At 42.3% G+C, this 21124-nt stretch overlaps 1 protein-coding gene across 1 annotated transcript in view; it reads right to left on the reverse strand.

Moving 5' to 3' along the window:
* Nucleotides 1-1574: 1574 nt before the first annotated feature.
* LOC136392247 (leucine-rich repeat-containing protein 37A-like) overlaps nt 1575-21124 on the reverse strand; it is a 50733-nt gene continuing 31183 nt past the window's right edge. The window contains exons 8-15 of the mRNA XM_066364305.1: nt 19502-19617; nt 16369-16506; nt 15710-15816; nt 15189-15293; nt 13109-13152; nt 5207-5261; nt 4994-5127; nt 1575-4883 (exon numbers count right to left, since the gene is read on the reverse strand). Of these exons, the coding sequence (XP_066220402.1) occupies nt 4811-4883; nt 4994-5127; nt 5207-5261; nt 13109-13152; nt 15189-15293; nt 15710-15816; nt 16369-16506; nt 19502-19617 (772 nt within the window). The 3' untranslated portion in view covers nt 1575-4810. The remainder of the gene's footprint in view (nt 4884-4993; nt 5128-5206; nt 5262-13108; nt 13153-15188; nt 15294-15709; nt 15817-16368; nt 16507-19501; nt 19618-21124) is intronic.

Genomic DNA, 21124 nt, shown 5'->3' on the forward strand with positions numbered 1-21124 from the left:
AACCCCTGTCACACAAAGAGGATAAATGTGCAAATATGAAGTAGGGTTTGCTTGTTTTGAGGGGAAACTTACAAGCAGAATAATAACAGAGTTTACTCGATCCCCAAGCTTTCAGCCGCTGAGGCCAGACTTAGTCAGGGACCATGCGTCCCATGGCTAGAGCTCCTGTAGAGAGGGAGCCTGCCAGGAACGCATCACGTTTACATCATCTGCTCCGCTGACATGGAAACTCCTTGATGAAAGAAATCATCTCATTAGAAAAGGGGAGTCTGGTTTTCGTGGTTGGCTGGTACCTGCTGAGCTAGCTAGCTGCTGAGCTAATAAAATGAGACAGGAAGTCATCTGGGGATGATCCCATTAGTTTCTCCTCACTCCTGGGTTCCCAACACTTCACTGACCCCCATTCCCAGGCTGGACACTAAACAGTAAATATGCGCTGGCTCGACAAAAAGAAAAACACCTGTTTTCCATTCTCCATAGGGAACTTCGGAAGGTAACTCGGGCAGGCACCAAGAGAAGGGCATCAGCCAATGAACACACCAGGTAGAAACTGGAGGCCCGTTCCCTCTGCCTGGAACCCTCTCTGTAATGCTGGTGGCTGAGGCCAGGAAGGTCCACACTGGTTTCGGGCAGACAGCAGAAAAACTGTGGAGCCAGAAAGCTGTGGGCCATTACCATTTAATAAAGTCTCACAACGGTGTAGAAGCAAACAGGCAGGGGAAAACTGCTTCTCAAACAAACAGCAAAAATGACCCCTCGCAGTGGCGGGCAGGCAATCCACAATCTGCCATCTGCAATCCCCCTGAGCACAAGCACCCGTAACCTTACCTAGGCCACACACACCTGGCACTGCCAAGTGCTCACGCACCAATCAGGCAAAGCACTTGCAGCCAGTAAACCAGCAAGCAAGCCTAACACAGCTGCGCCACACTCCCTAACCATTTAGGTAAGAATTCTAAATTGTCCCAATCATTTACCCTTTATCCTTATTCACAATCTCATCCTCATCACACAAATCCTTGTCATGTAGCTTCTGTGCTATGTTTTTCATAGCTGTGGCATGGAGAAGTCTATACATATCCCTAAGCCAAAGCAGCTGCCTGCTCCAAGAATCGCCCTCCTAGGAAACAGACAAAACAATGTGAACTCTGCGTCTCCCCTGCTTTCTCCCACCACAGACACACTGGGCTGTTTCCCAGTCCTCTGACCCACTGGGGGACTGTGTGCCATTGTCCCCTGCATGGCTGGCACCATTCTCCATCTCAGATTGCTAAACCACCAGCGTTCCTTTGTGGTCATTTAGGTCGATTATCGAAGCTTGTTCATTCAGAATTTCTTTTACTCTTTCAGGTATTTAAGTCACTGACTTACTACATGATCTAGCAACGCGGCTCCTTGCAGAAGGAGCGGAGGAACCTGTGCATTGTCACTTGGGGGTTGGGTGCCAGCTGAGCGGGAGGGTGCCGAGCAGCACACACCGACCCTCAGCGGGGTCAGGAGAGGCTGCGGCAGGAAAAGGGATGGAGAAGTGGCTCAGCCATGTGTTTCCTGAAATCAGGGCCTGAGGAGAGAAGTCTTGTGCAATTACTGCGCTCACACATTCTTCTTTACACCGTCTCTCCGGCACCTCCCTGCTAGCTGTCCAGCAGTTGAAAGTTTTTTAAATTAAGAAAGAAAACCCAAAAATCCAATGTGAATTTTCCACTAGCTTGTAAGGGAGGAGAACCCGCTACACTGAGACAGGGCACACATTTGTGCATGCGTGTAATGCCGGTGGCAGAGGCCGGGCAGGTTCACAATGGATTCGGGCAGACAGTAGAGAAACAGCGGAGCCGGAAAGGGTTGGGTCATTCTGTTTAATAAAGTCTCACAAGTGCACGGCAGGAGAAACCGCCTCTCAGGCAAACAAACAGCAAAATAACCCCTCAAAGTGGCAAGCAGACAATCCGCATATCCGCAATTCCCCCACCCCTCTCGAGCTCAACCACCCACAGCCTTACATAGGCTATGGACACGTGCCTCTGCCAGGCACTTACGCACTAATCAAGCAAAGGGCTTGCAGCTGGTACACCAGCGAGCAAGCCTAACACAACCGCCCTACATTCTACCCCTTTAGGGTTGCTTGCCTCACAATAGGTATGTTACATCCATTCCAAAAATGACAATTACAAAGGTACCCTTCACAATGTCTCCCTGAGCACTCTGCCCAGGGAGTTAACTGGAGGCCCACCTCCAAGTCCCCACCGCATGGTGCCAACAAGGCCACCCATCTTAGGTGGGGGGTCTGTACATTCTAGGGCCATGTCATTTGAAACAGCAGTGTCCTGGGTGCATCTCTCCACCTGGATAGGAACAGCTTCCTGGTGTAGGAAGGCTTCCACAGGTGCCACAGCCCCCCTCCCATCAGGGTCTCTCATACTGTCCAAAGGCAGCATGTCCATCTGCAATGCTGGTGGCCAAGGCCACGCAGGTTCACACTGGATTCAGGCAGATGGCAGAGAAACTGCAGAGCCGGAAAGGGTTGGGCCATACCTGTTTATTGGAGGCGAGCAAAGACAGGCGAACAAATGACAAAAGGGAAAGAGCTAATAAAGGAAAATCTGCTATTCACAGTAAGGACAAGGGAGCAAGGAAAACGACATCTCGCAGTGGTGGGAGAGCGATCTGGAGACTCGGCACCCAGGGGAAGCACCCATAGCCTTATATAGGCTACGCACACGTGCCTCTGCCACATGCTCACTCACTAATCAAGCAAAGGGCTTGCAGCTGGTAAACCTGCGAGCAAACCTAACACAGCTGCCCCACATTCCACCTCTTCAGGGTTGCTCGCCTCACAATGTACGTGACAGGTTTCTTCCATGATGGCCCCTGTATGAGGAGTGAGGTACATTACAAAAACCAAAACAGTACCATCTACAGCAACAGAACTACAAACACAGCTATGGGCGAAATGATAGAGTGGTCAGCGGCACCAAGAGAGGCAAATCTTTCCTTTCTGCAGAATCCAGGCCAGAGTTCTGTCTGCAGACAGCACAGTACCTGGTACTAGAGGCCAACCTGAGCAGTCATACCAAACCTTATTGGCCTGCACACCAGGATCTGCTGGTTAGATGTGCATCAAAATGGGAGAACTCTATGGGCCATAAAGAAATTACAAAGGTCCCCTTCATAATGCTGTCTCCCTGAGCATGCAAGGGATAATAATGCACTTCTACCATTGGTGGCCAGGTGCTGGTTGCCCAGGGAGTTAACTGGAGGTCCACCTCCAACCCCCTACCCCACGGTGCCAACAAGGCCACCCATCATAGGTAGGGTGCCTGTACAGTCTAGGGCCATGTCCAATGAAGCCGTTCGCCTTTAAGGAGTGCTGTTGGGGCAGGCAAAAGCACGTTGCCCTGCTGTCCAAAACCAGGCTTGAGTGAAATGTCCTTGGTGCACATCTGCAACTGGATGGGAGCAGCTGCCCAGTGCAGGAGGGCCTCCACCAGAGCTGGGCACCCCCATCAAGGTCTCCCATTCAAATGTGGAATACTGTCCACAAGCAGCATGCCCATCCAGTAAGGGAGCCAGTGCCCCCTCCTGCTGCAGTCCCTGCTTTAAGAGTCCATTATGCCTGACCAGGTGGTGGCACAGTGGATAGAGCATTGGGACTGGGATGCAGAGGACCCAGGTTCGAGACCCCGAGGTTGCCAGCTTGAGCTCAGGCTCATCTGGCTTGCGCAAAAGCTCACCAGCTTGGACCCAAGATTGCTAGCTCGAGCAAGGGGTTACTCGGTCTACTGAGGCCTGTGGTCAAGGCACATATGAAAAAGCAATCAATGAACAAACTAAGTTTTTCGTCAAAACGAAAAACTGATGATTGATGCTTCTCATCTCTCTCCATTCCCGTCTGTCTGTTCCTATCTATCCCTCTCTCTGACTCTATCTCTGTCCCTGTATTTTAAAAAAAAAGAGTCCATTATACTGCTCAATGATACCAGCAACCTGTAGGTGATTGGGGACATGGTACTTCCAGTCCACCCCTAGGTCCTGAGCCCATTGCCTCACCATCAAACCCATGAAATGGGTACCATTGTCACTTTCAAGGACCAGCGGCCACCCATATGCAGCAATCAGGTGATCCAGAACCTGTATGACTACCCTTTGGTCTGGGTTACAGGCAAGCAAATAAACAAAAAAGGAAAAGAGCAAATAAACAAAGGAAAACTGCTTTTCACAGTGAAGGGCAAGGGAGCAGGAAAACCACAATTCACAGTGGCGGGAGAGCGATCTGGGAGACTCGCCCCAGAGGGACACCACCCGTAGCCTTACACAGACCACACACACGTGGCACGGCCACATGCTCATGCGCTAATCAGGCAAAGTGCTTGCAGCCAGTAAACCAGCGAGTAAGCCTAACGCAGAGAGGAAGGGAACAAGAGAGAAAGAAACATCGATTTGCTTTCCACTTATTCATGCAGTCATTGGCTGGTTCTTTCATGTGCGCTGACCAGGAATCAAACCTGCAAACTTGGAGTGTCTTGAACACTCTAACCCAGTGGTTTCCAACTGCCAGTATGTGAAGCACTGTGGGTCCACCAGAAATCTCCTGCCAGTCCACAGATCACCAGTTGAAAAACACTGCAGTCTAACCAACTGAGCTACCTAGCCAGGGCTTAAATAGTTATGTTTTAGTGTCTAATGTCTAACCTAGTTGCTAGTGTCGGTTATAAATTTATATACTTCAAAAGGAGGAAAATATATATTTTGTCAGTAATGCTGAGTACACATTTTTAACACTATTTTCAGGTAGCCTGGGGACGAAGTGTTGTTATGACTCCCTTTCTTCACCTGTGTCTTCAGCAGCTGGTTCTGGTATTTCGATTCTGACGTCATTTTGATGCCTAAGGGAAAAAAAAATAAGGCCAAGGCTTTTACTCATGTAAGGAACAGTTAAACCATTCATTATTTCCTCACCTTAGACAAGAATTCTAAATTGTTCCCAATCACTTACATTTTGTCCGGAGACTCATCTTCATCGGATGACTCATCCTGTAGCCTTTTTGCCATACTTTTTTTCTGAATGGTGGTAAGTGGTCTATAAAGATCATTAAGCCACAGAGGCCTCCAGCTCCAGACCCTGCCCGCCTAGAAACAGACAGGGAAATCTGAATTCTGCATTTTCCCTGCTTTGACCACCTCAATACTTTACCCTCCTCAAAGTTACCTCCATTTCACTTTCTGGAGAGCTTCTGTTATGTCCCATTATTGGCAAAAAGCCCCTTGGGGGAAAACATATACCAACAATTAGTGATTTGTGCCACATACCATGTCTCTCATGACACACAGCTCTAATCTAATTAGGACTAACTGGGTAGCTGGGTAGAGTCACGAGAACAATCACCCCAGACCTGGGACCTTGAAAACAATTCCTTGCATGCTGGGCTCCCAGAAGTTCTCCGTGCCTGTTTAAAATGGCCCTGCAAGGTCTATGCGGAGACTCCCGCATGTGCCTTGAGAAGGCATCCAGGGAGGAGCCACCTCCTCCACTTCATTGGCTCTTGGCCAAGTGCTTTCCTGCAGTGAACAGAAATGCACAACCACACAGGGCAGAAGCGTCTACTCTCCAGAAGCATGTTACCTCGGCCCCCTCAGATGTAGTCTCCCATGCAGCATTTGTTTGGTGGCGGTGTGAAAGAAGGTGCTTTTATTTTCCTAGCTGCTTTATTCTGTAACTTAAAGCACACCAATTAAATGCCCTAGTCAACCTAGCAAAGTTATCGAGCTTGCTGACTTTCCTACTGTAGGCTGTCACTGATGAGTGAGTGAGTTGTGACCTCAGTTTAAATCTCATAACCAGCACTAAAGTACAAAAGTCTTTTTTTTTCTTCAAAGTTTTCTTTTAATACAAACAGAATAGGACAAAATCAGAGTGCATAATAATTTTTTTTCCAGAACTACCTATGTCTACATGGTCTGTGTGTACTGAGTTGTGACATAAAATGTAGCTCACAGCACAGTCAGTGGAGAAGTCCCCAACTGGAAAGGAACCATCCTCTTTCTGACACCCACTGACACTGTGACCAGGGAGCAAGATATTTTCCCTTTCCTCTTCTCCATTACCTTACTATTAAAGGAAAAGACAAAGTACTGTCTAAAGTGTGTCCCAGCTAAAATTCTATGAGGTTTGGATAAAGGAAACAGAGAGAGAAGGGACCTGAGAACAGCAGGATAAGAAGGGAAGCTTCCTCCTACTTTACAGGAAGGACTTGTTTATTCTACCCTTCATCAGCCTTGAAGGACACTAGTGCCCTGACCCCGAGACCCTGTGGCCTTCCCTACCCCTTCCCCAGCGCCCCCACCACCAGCAGGAACAGGTACAAGCAGGTCCTCTCCCTCAGGACCCCGTTTCCTTAAAGGACTGTGACAGCAGATGCATCTGTGCCAGTCCCATTCTATTTCAACTCTGGCTAGGGAGCTAGTTTTCCAAAATCCAGCAAAGCATCAGGATAAATAAGTGTTCTTTCCAAATTTGGTGCTTTCTTTACTATAAAATGAACAGATTGAAATATATTTTTTTCAATGAGAAAGTCCTACAGGAATTGTCTGACTCCATCAAAAAGAGCAACATAAGAATAATGGGCATATCAGAAGGATAAGAGAGAGAAAATGGAATGGAGAACATATTCAAACAAATAATGAGAACTTTGGAAAGAACTAAAGCCTTAAATTCAAGAAGCAAACAGAACACCAAGTTATTTAACCCTAACAAACCTACTCCAAGGCACATCATAATGAAATTGGCACAAACCAATGACAAAGAAAAAGTCTCAAGGCAGCCAGGGAAAAGAAGAATACAACATATAAAGGAAGGCCCATTTGATTATCATCAGATTTCTCAGCAGAAACTCTATAAGCTAGAAGAGAGTGAACCCCAATACTTAAAGTTCTGAAAGAGAGGAACTTCTAGCCAAGAATACTATACCCATCAAAGCTATCCTTCAAATACAAAGAAGAAATAAAAACATTCACAGATACAGAAAAGATGAAGGAATTTATCACCAGAAACCCCCACTTCAGGAAATACTAAAGGGGGTTTTCTGGCCAGATACAAAGAACAAAACAAAACAAAACCACAAGTAATAGCTCCATCAAGAACACAATAAAATCAAATTTAATCTGTGACAACAAAAACAAAAAAGGAGAGAGAACAAAGATTAACAGTAGCAAACGAGGATGGAATGCAGAAGCACTCATGAGATAATGTACTACAATGAACAATAGGTACCCTTTCCATTACTTAATGGTAACCACCCCTGAAATAACCAACACAGAAGCACATGGCTTGAAAAAAGAAGCAACAGAGAAAAAAGTATGGATTACAACCAAACAAAAACAAAGGATAGAAAAACAAAAGAGAAGAATCAAACAAGATACAAAACTATCAGAAAGTAATATATAAAATGGCAATAGGAAACCCTCAAATGTCAATAATTACACTAAATGTAAATGGATTGAACTCACCAATAAAAAGACACAGAGTAGCAGAATGAATTAAAAAAGAAAATACAACTGTATGCTGGCTGCCTACAAGAAACACATCTAAGCTACAAGGATAAAAACAAATTCAAAGTGAAAGGCTGGAAAACAATACTCCAAGCAAATAACATCCAAAAAAAAAGCAGGTGTAGCAATACTCATATCTAACAATGCTGACTAAAGACAGCAAAGGTAATCAGAGACAAAAATGGTCATTTCATAATGATAAAAGGGACATTAAATCAAGAAGATATAACTTCTTAATATATATGCACCAAACCAAGGAGCACCAAAATATATAAGATAGCTACTGAATGACCTAAAAACAAAAACCGACAAAAATACAATCATACTTGGAGACCTCAATACACCACTGACGACTCTAGATCGTTCATCCAAACAGAAAATCAATAAAGAAATATTGGCCTTAAATTAAACACTAGAACAATTGGATATGATATAGACATCTACAGGCCATTTCATCCCAAAGTGACAGAGTATACATTTTTCTCTAGTGTACATGGAACATTCTCAAGAACTGACCATATGTTGGGCCACAAAAATAACATCAACAAATTCAGAAAGACTGATATCATAACAAGCATATTCTCCGATCATAAAGCCTTGAAACTTGAATTCAACTGCAAGAAAGAGGTAAACAAACCCACAAAAATGTGAAAACTAAACAACATACTTTTAAAAAGCAAGTGGGTCTAAGAAGAAATAAAAGCAGAGATCAAAAGTTACATACAGACAAATGAAAATAACAATACGACATATCAGAATCTCTGGGATGCAGCAAAAGCAGTAATAAGAGGGAAGTTTATATCACTACAGACCTATATGAACAAACAAGAGAGAGCCCAAGTAAACCACTTAACTTCACATCTTAAGGAACTAGTAAAAGAAGAACAAAGGCAACCCAAAACCAGCAGAAGAAAGGAAATAATAAAACTCAGAGCAGAAATAAACAAAACAGAGAACAGAAAAACTATATGAAAAATTCATAAAACAAAGAGCTGGTTCTTTGAAAAGATCAACAAAATTGACAAACCCTTGGCAAGACTCACTAAGGAAAAAAGAGAAAGGACTCAAATAAACAAAATCCAAAATGAAAGAGGAGAAATCACCACAGATATACAAAGAATTATTGTAGAATACTATGAAAAACTATATGCCACCAAATTTAACAATCTAGAAGAAATAGATAAATTCCTAGAACAATACAATCTTCCTAGACTGAATCATGATGAACAGAAAGCCTAAACAGACCCATAAGCAGGAAGGAAATAGAAACAACTATCAAAAACCTCTCCAAAAATAAAAATCCAGGACCAGACGACTATACTAGTGAATTCTACCAAACATTCAAAGAAGACTTGGTTCCTATTCTACTCAAAGTCTTCCAAAAAATTGATGAAGAAGCAATACTTTCAAACACATTTTATGAGGCCAACATAACTCTCATACCGAAACCTGGCAAGGACAACACAAAAAAAGAAAACTACCTACCAATATCACTAATGAATACAGATGCTAAAATACTAAACAAAATACTAGCAAATCGAATACAACAACACATTAAAAAGATAATAATACATCATAATCAAGTGGGATTCATCTCAGAATCACAAGGATGGTTCAACATACGTAAAACAGTTAACGTAATACACCATATCAACAAAACAAAGGACAAAAACCATATGATCCTATCAATAGATGCAGAAAAGGCATTCAATAAAATACAACACAATTTTATGTTTAAAATACTCAACAAAATGGGTATAGAAGGAAAATATCCCAACATAATAAAGGCCATTTATGATAAACCACCAGCTAACATCATATCAAATGGCATAAAACTGAGGACTTTTCCCCTAAAATCAGGAACAAGACAAGGTTGTCCACTCTCTCCACTCTTATTCAATGCAGTGCTGGAAGTTCTAGCCAGAGCAATCAGACAAGAAAAAGAAATAAAAGGCATTCATATTGGAAAAGAAGAAGTAAAAGTTTCACTTTTTGCAGATGATATGATCCTATACATTGAAAACCCCAAAGACTCCACAAAAAGACTACTAGACACAATAAACCAATACAGTAAGGTCCAGGATACAAAATTAATATACAAAAGTCCACTGCCTTCCTATATGCCAACAATGAAACATCAGAAAACAAACTGAAAAAAAAATAATCCCCTTCATGGTTGCAACAACAAAAAAATACCTAGAAATAAACATAACAAAGAATGTAAAGGACCTATATAATAAAAATTACAAAGCATTGTTAAGAGAAATAGAAAAAGATACAATGAAATGGAAAAACATTCCTTGTTCCTGGATATGAAGAATAAATATAGTCAAAATGACTATATTACCCAAAGTGATATACAAACTTAATGCAATTCCCATAAAAATTCCAATGTCATTTTTTAAAGAAATGGAACAAAAAATCATCAGATTTATATGGAACTATAAAAACCCCTGAATAGCCAAAGCAATCATAAGGAAAAAGAACGAAGCTGGGGGCATTATAATACCTGACTTCAAGTAAGAGCCACGACAATCAAAACAGCATGGTACTGGCAGAAAAATAGACACTCAGACCAATGGAACAGAATAGAAAGCCCAGAAATAAAACCACATATATATGGTCAAATAATTTTTAATAAAGGGGCCAACAACACACAATGGAGAAAAAAGCCTCTTCAACAAATGGTGCTGGGAAAACTGGAAAGCCACATGCAAAAGAATGAAACTTGACTACAGTTTGTCCCCTTGTACTAAAATTAATTCAAAATGGATCAAAGACCTAAATATAAGACCTGAAACAATAAATTACATAGAAGAAAACATAGATACTAAACTCATGAACCTTGGTTATAAAGAGCATTTTATGAATTTGACTCCAAAGGCAAGGGAAGTGAAGGCAAAGATAAATGAATGGGACTACATCAGACTAAGAAGCTTTTGCACAGCAAGAGAAACTGAGAGCAAAACAGACAGCCAACTAAATGGGAAATGATATTTTCAAACAACAGCTCAGATAAGGGCCTAATATCCAAAATATTCAAAGAACTCATAAAACTCAACAACAAACAAACAAACAATTACAATAAAAAAATGGGAAGAGGACACGAACAGACACTTCTCCCAGGAAGAAATACAAATGGCCAACAGATATATGAAAAGATGCTCATCTTCATTAGTTATTATAGAAATGCAAATCAAAACTGCAATGAGATACCACCTCACACCTGTTAGACTAGCTATTATTAACAAGACAGGTAATAGCAAATGTTGGAGAGGCTGTGGAGAAAAAGGAACCCTCATCCACTGTTGGTGGGAATGTAAAGTAGTACAACCATTATGGAAGAAAGTATGGTGGTTCCTCAAAAAACTGAAAATAGAACTACCTTATGACCCAGCAATCCCTCTACTGGGTATATACCCCCAAAACTCAGAAACATTGATACGTAAAGACATATGCAGCCCCATGTTCATTGCAGCATTGTTCACAGTGGCCAGGACATGGAAACAACCAAAAAGCCCATCAATAGATGACTGGATAAAGCAGATGTGGCACATATACACTATGGAATACTACTCAGCCATAAAAAATGATGACATCATATCATTTACAGCAAAATGGTGGGATCTTGATAACATTATACAAAGTGAAAAAAGTAAATAAGAGAAAACCAGGAACTGCATTATTCCATACATAGGTGGGACATAAAAGTGAGACTAAGAGACATTGATAAGAGTGTGGTGGTTATGGGGGGAGGGGGGAGAGGGAGAGGGAAAGGGGGAGGGGGTGGGGCACAAAGAAAACTAGATAGAAGGTGACAGAGAACAATCTGACTTTGGGTGATGGGTATGCAACATAATTGAATGACAAGATAACCTGGACATGTTATCTTTGAATATATGTATTCTGATTTATTGATGTCGCCCATTAAAAAAATAAAATTATTTTTTAAAAAAAGAGATGATATTTTCAAACAACAGCTCAGATAAGCGCCTAATATCCAAAATATACAAAGAACTCATAAAACTCAACAACAAACAAACAAAAAATCCAATAAAAAAAATGGGAAGAGGACATGAACAGACACTTCTCCCAGGAAGAAATACAAATGGCCAACAGATATATGAAAAGATGCTCATCTTCATTAGCTATTAGAGAAATGCAAATCAAAACTACAATGAGATACCACCTCACACCTGTTAGACTAGCTATTATCAGCAAGACAGGTAATAAAAAGTGTTGGAGAGGCTGTGGAGAAAAAGGAACCCTCATCCACTGTTGGTGGGAATGTAAAGTAGTACAACCATTATGGAAGAAAGTATGGTGGTTCCTCAAAAAATTAAAAATAGAGCTACCATATGAGCCAGCAATCCCTCTACTGGGTATCTACCCCCAAAACTCAAACACATTGCTATGTAAAGACACATGCAGCCCCATGTTCATTGCAGCATTGTTCACAGTGGCCAAGACATGAAAACAACCAAAAAGCCCTTCAATAGATGATTGGATAAAGAAGATGTGGTACATATAATATATATTATGGAATACTACTCAGCCATAAATGATGACATTGGATCATTTACAAAAACATAGATGGACCTTGATAACATTATACTGAGGGAAATAAGTAAATCAGAAAAAACTAAGAACTATATGATTCCATACATAGGTGGGACATAAAAAAGAGACTCAGAGACACAGACAAGAGTGTGGTGGTTACGGGGGGCGGGAGGGAGGAAAGGGATGGGGTGGGGGAAGGGGAGGGGCACAAAGAAAGCCAAATAGAAGGTGACAGAGACAATTTAACTTTGGGTGATGGGTATGCAACATAATCAAATGTCAAAATAACCTGGGGATGTTTTCTCTGAACATATGTACCCTGATTTATCAATGTCACCCATTAAAATTAATAATTTTTAAAAAATGAAAAAAAAATTTTTTTTGCTGAATTTACTCCCAGACCATAAGTTGTGTTTCTTCTGGGATAACTTTTACTTCTGTGCAAACTCCTTTTCTGGATGAGGAACAATCTGCTCTTCTCAGGATCATCCAGTGAGGCCGCAAGAGCTCATCAAAGGGCCGATCTGCCCATGAACTCTGTAAGTTCTGTGCTGCATCTTGGGAGCTCTGTTCACCTGAATGTGCTCGATGACCAGTGTCTATATCTAACCCCTATTCAGTATTACTCTCTGCATTTTAAATATGTGTAGCAAGAATTCAACACTCTATTTGGACCCCCACTCCCGTGTCCAGACCTACTGTTTGGCCTGAATGCGACTTCAACCTCCACCATTATAGGGATGGAATAGCACACATTGCTTCTGTAAAGTGACATCCTTCATATACTTGGTGGCTTTTTAGACATGCATTGTCCTTAATGCCTGAGCAGTTTCATGAGTGTTCGTAAAGAAAACAGGAAAATTTGATTTGCATGACTTTGTGGGGTTTTCTGGGTCAAGTGAATACTGAACCATTTTCAGAGGTCACCTCAGGCCGCTTACGGGGAAAGCAAGCTCCTCTAGTTGTAAAATTCTACTTTAAAAACTGTCAAACTAGCATTTACCTTGAGCTTCCTTTTCTCCCTCCTTTGGACAATTTGTGACAGATCTGTTTTGGAAGAAAACAACAGCATGATTATTCATCACACCGACCACTATCTCTAAATCGTTATTGATTCTCTTTTAAATGAGATAACTCTTTTGAGGACAGTAATTCTGTTTAATAGTCCTTGGACTCTTCCACAAGAGTCCCTAATGTAGACTCTTGCTTGCAGCTGGCAATGCATTTTATTGGCTGTTTTAGATAATATGCAGCAGGTAATCCCTAATAAAATGACTCTTAGAAGAATAGAAAAAAATATATACCTACAGAAAATCCACACAGCAGCTTTAAGTTCAAGTAGATGCCTGTTACTAATCTACTATTCATCATGTTGAAGTCCTAATCAATTTAATAAGAAAAAAATGAATAATTTGAAAGCAACAAAAGATACTTAATTATGAGATGATGCACAATCTAAAAAGCTCAAGAGCATTGACTAAAATTTTATCGCAAGTAGCACAATTCAGTAAGAAGGCTAAATCCAAAATCAAGAGATCAACATGCAAATCTCAATAGCTTTCCTATATGCCACAAATAAATAATAACAAAATGAAAAAAAAAGATGCCTGACCAGGTGGGAGTGCAGTGGATAGAGTGTCGACTGGGACGCAGAGGACCCGGGTTCGAGACCCCGAAGTTGCCAGCTTGAGCGTGGGCTCATCGGGTTTGAGCAAGGCTCAACAGCTTGAGCCCAAGGTCTCTGGCTCGAGCAAGGGGTCACTCGGCCTGCTGTAGTCCCCCAGTCAAGGCACATTTGAGAAAGCAATCAATGAACAACTAAGGAACCGCAACAAAGAATTGATGTTTCTCATCTGTCTCCCTTCCTGTCTATTCCTCTCTCTGACTCTCTCTGTCTCTGCCACAAAACAAAGAAAGAAAATGAAAAAAAGAGCTGATTTACAATATCAATAAAAATGCATAAAGTAACAAGGAATAAACTTCAAAAGAAATGTCTAAGACCTAAGTGATAGAAACTTTAAAACTCTTCTGAAGGACACTAGGAAGAATATACAACATGAGCTATCACATTCCTGGACTGTTGTAATGTGTCAATTCTCCTCTAATTAACCTACAAATGTGATGCAGTCTTATTCAAATTACAACACAGTTTGTAGAGACATTTGGTAGAGAAAATATTCAAGAATAGCTATGAAATGTATAAAAAAAAAAAGGAGAAGCTTACCCTACCAGATACCAAAATGTGTTATAAAGGAACTGGAATCTCGTAGTGACACTGCCTCTGATACAGAAAAGATAAATGTGTCAACGTGCAGAGAGAGATAAGGGAATTTTAGATGGCCAAAGGCACAAACAAAGGTAGGAATGGGCATGGTGTGGCAAGGTTATAAGGAGGGGCTGCTTTAGCTAGAATGAAGGGCTGCCATCCCCATTGAAAAGGTAAACAAAGTAAATTAGTAGGGTAGAGTCAGGACTGTCAGCTTATTAAATCACTCTGATTAGCAACCCCCACATGCTCAGAAAGTAAACCATTATGAAATTGAACAAAGGGACACAAGCAAACTCCAGGAACAGGTGACTATAACTATGACATGCTTTAGAGATGCAGGATAAGGTTGCAGTGTTTTAACTAAACTATTTGCACTGACAAGATCACACTTTAAGCCAGGGTAATGTAGCTCCATGAGGATGGAGATTCTGTGTCTCTCCTCATTGCAGCCACAAAGAAATCAGAAAGAGAGTCGCTGTTGATACTGCACATCAAATGAACATGTTCTTTTTGAGCTGAAGAAATGTTGCTATCATGTCAACTCTGGCCTGTTAAACTTTTCAAAATAATCTAGTGGCTTACCTTGCTGTCAAGGTAGAACTCACTCCCAAGAGAACTCTGGGAGTGAGCTTCCTTTAAAAATCCCTGGGATATAGTTTGTAATAAAAGAACAAAACGTATCTCGGTGCTTGTGACCAAAGCAGAATATCAAGTAGGAGTAGGTGGGAAAGTAGCTTTCATTTTCTGTTTGTGGGTTCTGAATCTATTCTAAAGACAGAGAGTATTATAAAACCTGAATTAACTGTTGCCTTACCACAATGAGACAGAAAAGGAAAAATAACATCGCTGCTGCCACAGAAATGGGTAATGCCACAATGAGGTTTTTGTTGAATAAATACGGTGGAAGTTCTGTTTTTATCTAAAAGAAAAAAAATTTTTTTAAAGAAAACCAGTAATAGAAAGGATAAAAACTAACAATTATTGAATCTATTCTAAAGAATAGCTAACTATTCTTAACTATTACTTGTTTAAAACCCCACTCTTTCAGGTGAATACATAGGTTCTTAAAGAATGCACCAAATCTACTGTGTAATGTAATCTTAGCATCAGGATTTTCTTGTGCAATTTATCCTGTGTATTAGTTCTTCATTTATCTACCCTAGGGACAGTGGCACCAGTCTCTAAATGAGCAGATTGGGAGATCACAGTTTTCGCCAAAGTCACATGTCAACACGAGAGACAGACTAGGCACCCCTGGTCCTCCTGCCGGTGCTTTCATGGCCTGTCCCACTCTGACTAAACGTCCAGGTCCCGTGTTTCAGGAGCTGTCCTCACCTTTTCATTCTTGGAGTGGATACTCTTATTTTTCAAGTGACCCATTTCCCACTCTGCATTGGGAACCTCGACTTTCTGCTCCTCCTTGAGAAGCTTCATCACGAGTCCTGTTCCAGAAATCAGAATTTCCTCAATTATTTTTGTAACTTGAATTATAAAATTCAGGTTTAAGAAAAGAGTTCCCTCTGTTGCTTTTAACACAACTTGGGCATATTGCCAAGTTGTACATTTGAAAAAGGGAGTTTAGCCTGACCAGGCCGTGGCACAGTGGATAGAGCTTCAGACTGGGATGTGGAGGACCCAGGTTTGAGACCCCAAGGTTGCCAGCTTGAGTGTGGGCTCATCTGGTTTGAGCAAGGGGTCACTCGGTCTGCTGTAGCCCCCAGTCAAGGCACATATGAGAAATCAATCAATGAACAATTTAGGAGCCGCAACAAAGAATTGATGTTTCTCATCTCTCTCCCTTCCTGTCTGTCTGTCCCTCTCTCGGACTCTCTCTACCACAAAAAAAAAAAGAAAAAAAAAAGAAAAAAGAAAAAGAAAAAGGGAGTTTAGTAATGTTGATTCTATATCTTCTAGATTTCCCTCCAAGAAATAAAGCAGCACGTAACCTAGTGCTCTAAGAACATCAGTTGTGTCATTAAAATCAAGCTACTCACTCATCAAGTCCGACAGCCGGTTGCCATGTGTTTCTGGGGACGTCTTCTCCGGTTCAATAGTCAGCTCAGTGCTGGTGCTTTCTCTATGGCTTCTTACTGCATCTAATAATGCTGCCTTTGCTGTGGACAGATCTTCATCTGTCAAAAACGAAAAGACCACTTTTGATAAGGAAACACTCATGGGACAGCTTTTGTCAGTCCACAGCCTGCATCTGACTCAGATCAACTAGGAATCGGCAGATATCTCAGTGCTATTTACAGAGGAGAGAAATAAACCCTACCTAAACCTATGCTTGGCAACACAATGAAAGCAGAAAAGGTATATTTTTTGAAAGTGGTCATTTACTCACATTTCATAGCACGATTATAGTAACTTTATTTAGAATTATTGATCTGGTCACCAAGGGACACCTGCCCAGTACTGAGGAAAAGCCAAGGCCGGAAGACACCTCTCAGGTAGACTCTCTGCAGATCCACGTGACTCCTCACATTCATGTGCCCCATCCTGTCCTGCTCAGATGCAGAGGGAGCATGAGGCTTCCTCTCTCCATCGTGTCAGTGTGCTCGTGTTCTTGCTACCATCACAGGTGACCATGATGAACACCCAGTGCCAACATGTCCTCATCTGGACCTGCCCTTTCCAACCTACCACCCACTCCTCAGCTTGGTTCCTGCTGCCACATATCCTGACACCCACAGCAGAAGGCTCTATACACAAACACCACTGTCTACTCTATCTCTTTGGTTAAATTTAGGCAGGCATTGGCACTGGCTTGTTGGGTTCATGGTAGAGCATCTACCTGGCATGTGAATGTCCTGGGTTCAATTCCTGGTCAGGGCACACAGGAGAAGCAACCATATGATTCTTCATCCCTCCCCCTTCCTCACCTCTCTCCCTCTCTCCCCCTCCCACAGCCATGGATGGATTGGTTCCAATGCATCAGCCCCAGAAACTGAGGATGGCTCTGTGGAGCCGCCCCGTAGGTGATAAAAACAGCTTGGTTATGAGCACACCCCAGATAGGCAGAGCATCGGCCCCAGACAGGGGTTACCGAGTGGATTCCAATCAGGGCCTGAGGGAGTCTCTTCGTATCTCTCTCCTCTAACTTAGAAAAAAAAGAATGAAAAATTTAGGTGGGCATCTAAGATGTAGGTTAAGAGACTTGCCAGGTTGTGTGCCAATGTGGAAAGTTCCATAAGTCTATGAAATAATACTTGGGGTCATAAAATGCAGAAGGAAAGAGCAACTTTGGTCAGAAGCCTACTTTGCTTTCATTTCATGTCATGTCTTATATTTTCAGTTAAATCTGGGGAACCATCTAAACCTTCTGACCACATGAAGATCAAGACATTTTTGCAGCAGGGTTTCTTTTATGAAAGAATTAAAAGTATTGCTGGTGGTGGTGACGGTCAGAAAAGAAGGTCAGAGTCCTACGAAAGGAGCAGCACGGGCTTCAGAGAACCCCAAACTGGAAGCAGGAGACCTGGTCACCAGGTGACAGCAATGAATACTTTCAGATCTTGTTTTTACACATCTGTAAAAGGAGATGGAAATGCATGTTCTGCCCACCTTTGGGTAAAAGAAACTAATATATTTGGTCAAAGAATTGTTTTGAAGAATAAGTGACACTGTGTTTATACAAGTAGCAAAGTGTTATTATTTATGATGTGGCCCAGATCACTGACAGACAACCATATTCAAGCTATCGGGGCAGGAGGACACATTTTGGAACCAATCAGAGAGGTGCCAATGAACCTAACATGTAGAAAATACTTAAAAGCACGTGAGTGTTTGGTGGATAGAAAACCTTGAGCTTCAGAGCAGGCTGGGAGTGGGACAATGTAAGAATACAAGAGCTTTCCATCCATTAGAAGGGCTGGGGGGCAGTTCTGCTTTTTGAACCAGAAACTCTCAGGTTCCAAATAAAACATTCATGAAACAGTATCATTTGTACTCTTTTTATAAAATCGCAAAAACACCCTAACCAGGCAGTGGCACAGTGAATAAAGCGTTGGCCTGGGATGCACAGGACACAGGTTTGAAACTCTGAGGTCACTACTAGCTTGTGCATCTTGAGCTTGAGCAAAGTCTCACTTAAGCTCTGGGTCGCTAGCTTGAGCATTATACATGATTCATAGCTGCTGGCTTGAGTCCAAAAAGTCACTGTCTTGAACTTCAAGGTCACTGGCTTGAGCAAGGGGTCACTGGCTTGTCTGGTACCCCCCAGTCAAGGTACATATGATAAAGCAATCAATGAACAACTAAGGTGCCTCAACGAATAATTTATTTTTCTCATCCCTGTCCTTTCCTGTTTCTCTGTCCCTATCTGTCCCTCTCTCTTTCTCTGTCATTCTCTCTCACTAAAAAAAAGAATTGCCAGAACAATTAAAATAAAAATTTATCTATACCTGTCCCATAAGGCAAAGGGGAATGAAAACCTAATGCATACAGAAACCAATATACAATTTACAAACTGTGACCCACTAATGATCAAGTTCTCATATGAAAGTAAAGCACCAAGCAGAAAGCACAACGCACAGTATGTGACCATTAATGTTACTTCCCTTCCCCTTCCATTCCTTTCTCATGTGCCTTAACCTGACATTTAGCAAGGGAGTAGTTCTTAGAACATTTTATGAATGAATAAAAATGCCGTTACATTATTTGTTTAAAATTACTGTCTTTTAGGCCCTGGCCAGTTGGCTCAGCGGTAGAGTGTTGTCCCAGGGTGGAAGTCCTGGGTTCAATTCCTGGCCAGGGCATGCAGGAGAAGTGCCCATCTGCTTCTCCACCCTTCCCTCTCTCCTTTCTCTCTATCTTTCTCTTCCCCTCCCACAGCCAAGCTCCACTGGAGCAAAGTTGGCCCAGGTACTGAGGATGGCTCTATGGCCTCCACCTCAGACACTAGAATGGCTTGGATTGCAGCAGAGCAATGCCCCAGGGGGGCTGAGTATCACCCTCTGGTGGGCATGCTGGGTGGATCCCAGTCGGGCACATGCGGGAGTCTGTCTGTCTGCCTCCACCCGCTTACTTCAGGAAAAAAACAAACAAAAAAAATTTATTTTCCATTAAAAATAAAAAAATTAAAACATAGTAAAATTAAAAATTTATCATCAGGCAATTCAGACTCACCACAAGGCATGTTTAACACACATGCAGTTTCACAGTCCAGTTTCACTGTCTTACTGACAGCCTCAATATCATTTTTCAATTGGCAAAGGCAGCAGGTCAAAAGGCTGGGTAAGATCCTACAAATGGAAACACAGAGAATTCAGTTAGTGCACAGGAGTTACTTGAGTAGGCAGAAGAGGTAAGCCAAGGCTACCCCAGGGCTGTGGAGAAAAGAGTTGCTGGGCCACATCGCCTGAACAGGTTGGTAGGGATCCGCTGTCCATACGCTACCCTTGAATATTGTACATAAAGAGAGAGGAGGCCCGAAGTGCCCAACAGCAGGGGAAGAATGGCAGTGGGTACGGAATGCCTAGCATGAAGGGGATAGGGATTAGAATTGGGTGACACAGACCTATACTTTAATTCAGAAGTATATCCTCGGAACCCAAAAGTCTCACTTAGGGTAGAGAGTACACAGGAAGGGGGAAGACTTTTAAGAAGACTCTGAATTAAGTTCCCAACTTATGGAGTCCATTTCACAATTCCTAATTGTTAGTGATAAATATATTAGAAATTACTCTGGGCATAAAAAAACCATATATAAATAATAATATTTGAACACTCAAAAGAATAAAGTTAATAAGGTATAAAGTAATTTAAAGAAGAGCCCTTTAATTTAAAATGATACTCAAAAAGAAAAGAGGGCTGGCCTGACCTGTGGTGGCGCAGTGGATAAAGCATCAACCTGGAAACGCTGAGGTTGCTGGTTCAAAACCCTGGGCTTGCCTGGTCAAGGCACAAATGGGAGTTGATGCTTCCTGCTCCTCCCCCCTTCTCTCTCTCACTCTCTCTCCCCTTGCTATAATGAATAAATAAAAAATATATATAAAAAAAAAAAAAGAAAAAAAAAAAGAAAAGAGGGGAGTCCTGGCCAGATAGCTCAGTTGGTTAGGTCGTCATCCCAATATGCCAGGTGACAGATGTGGGTTCAGTACCTACCTGGTCAGGGCATATAGAGGGATCGACCAATGAATGCATACAGCAGCGGAACAACAAGTTGATGTTTCACTCTCTTTTTCTCTCTCCCTTTTTATCTCTCTAAAATCACTTAAGGCCCTGGCCGGTTGGCTCAGTGATAGAGCGTCGACCTGGCGTGCAAGGGGTCCCGGGTTCGATTCCCGGCCAGGGCACACAGGAGAGGTGCCCATCTGCTTCTCCACCCCTCCTTCCTCTCTGTTTTTCTCTTCCCCTCCAACAGCGAGGCTCCATTGGAGCAAGGATGGCCCGGGCGCTGGGGATGGCTCCTTGGCCTCTGCCCCAGGCGCTGGAGTGGCTCTGGTCGCAACAGAGCAACGCCCCGGAGGGGCAGAGCATGGCCTCCTGGTGGGCAGAGCGTCGCCCCCTGGTGAGCGTGCGGGGTGGATCCCGGTTGGGCGCATGCGGGAGTCTGTCTGACTGTCTCTCCCCGTTTCCAGCTTCGGAAAAATACAAAAAATAAAATAAAATAAATAAAATAAAATCACCTAAAATTTTTTCTTATGATAGAGACAGAGAGACAGAGAGGGGACAGATAGGGAGACAGGCAGGAAGGGAGAGCAATAAGAAGCATCAATTCTTTGTTGCGGTACCTTAGTTGTTCATTGA

This window comes from Saccopteryx leptura, chromosome 2 (genome assembly GCF_036850995.1).
Source record: "Saccopteryx leptura isolate mSacLep1 chromosome 2, mSacLep1_pri_phased_curated, whole genome shotgun sequence".
Lineage (NCBI taxonomy): Eukaryota > Metazoa > Chordata > Mammalia > Chiroptera > Emballonuridae > Saccopteryx > Saccopteryx leptura.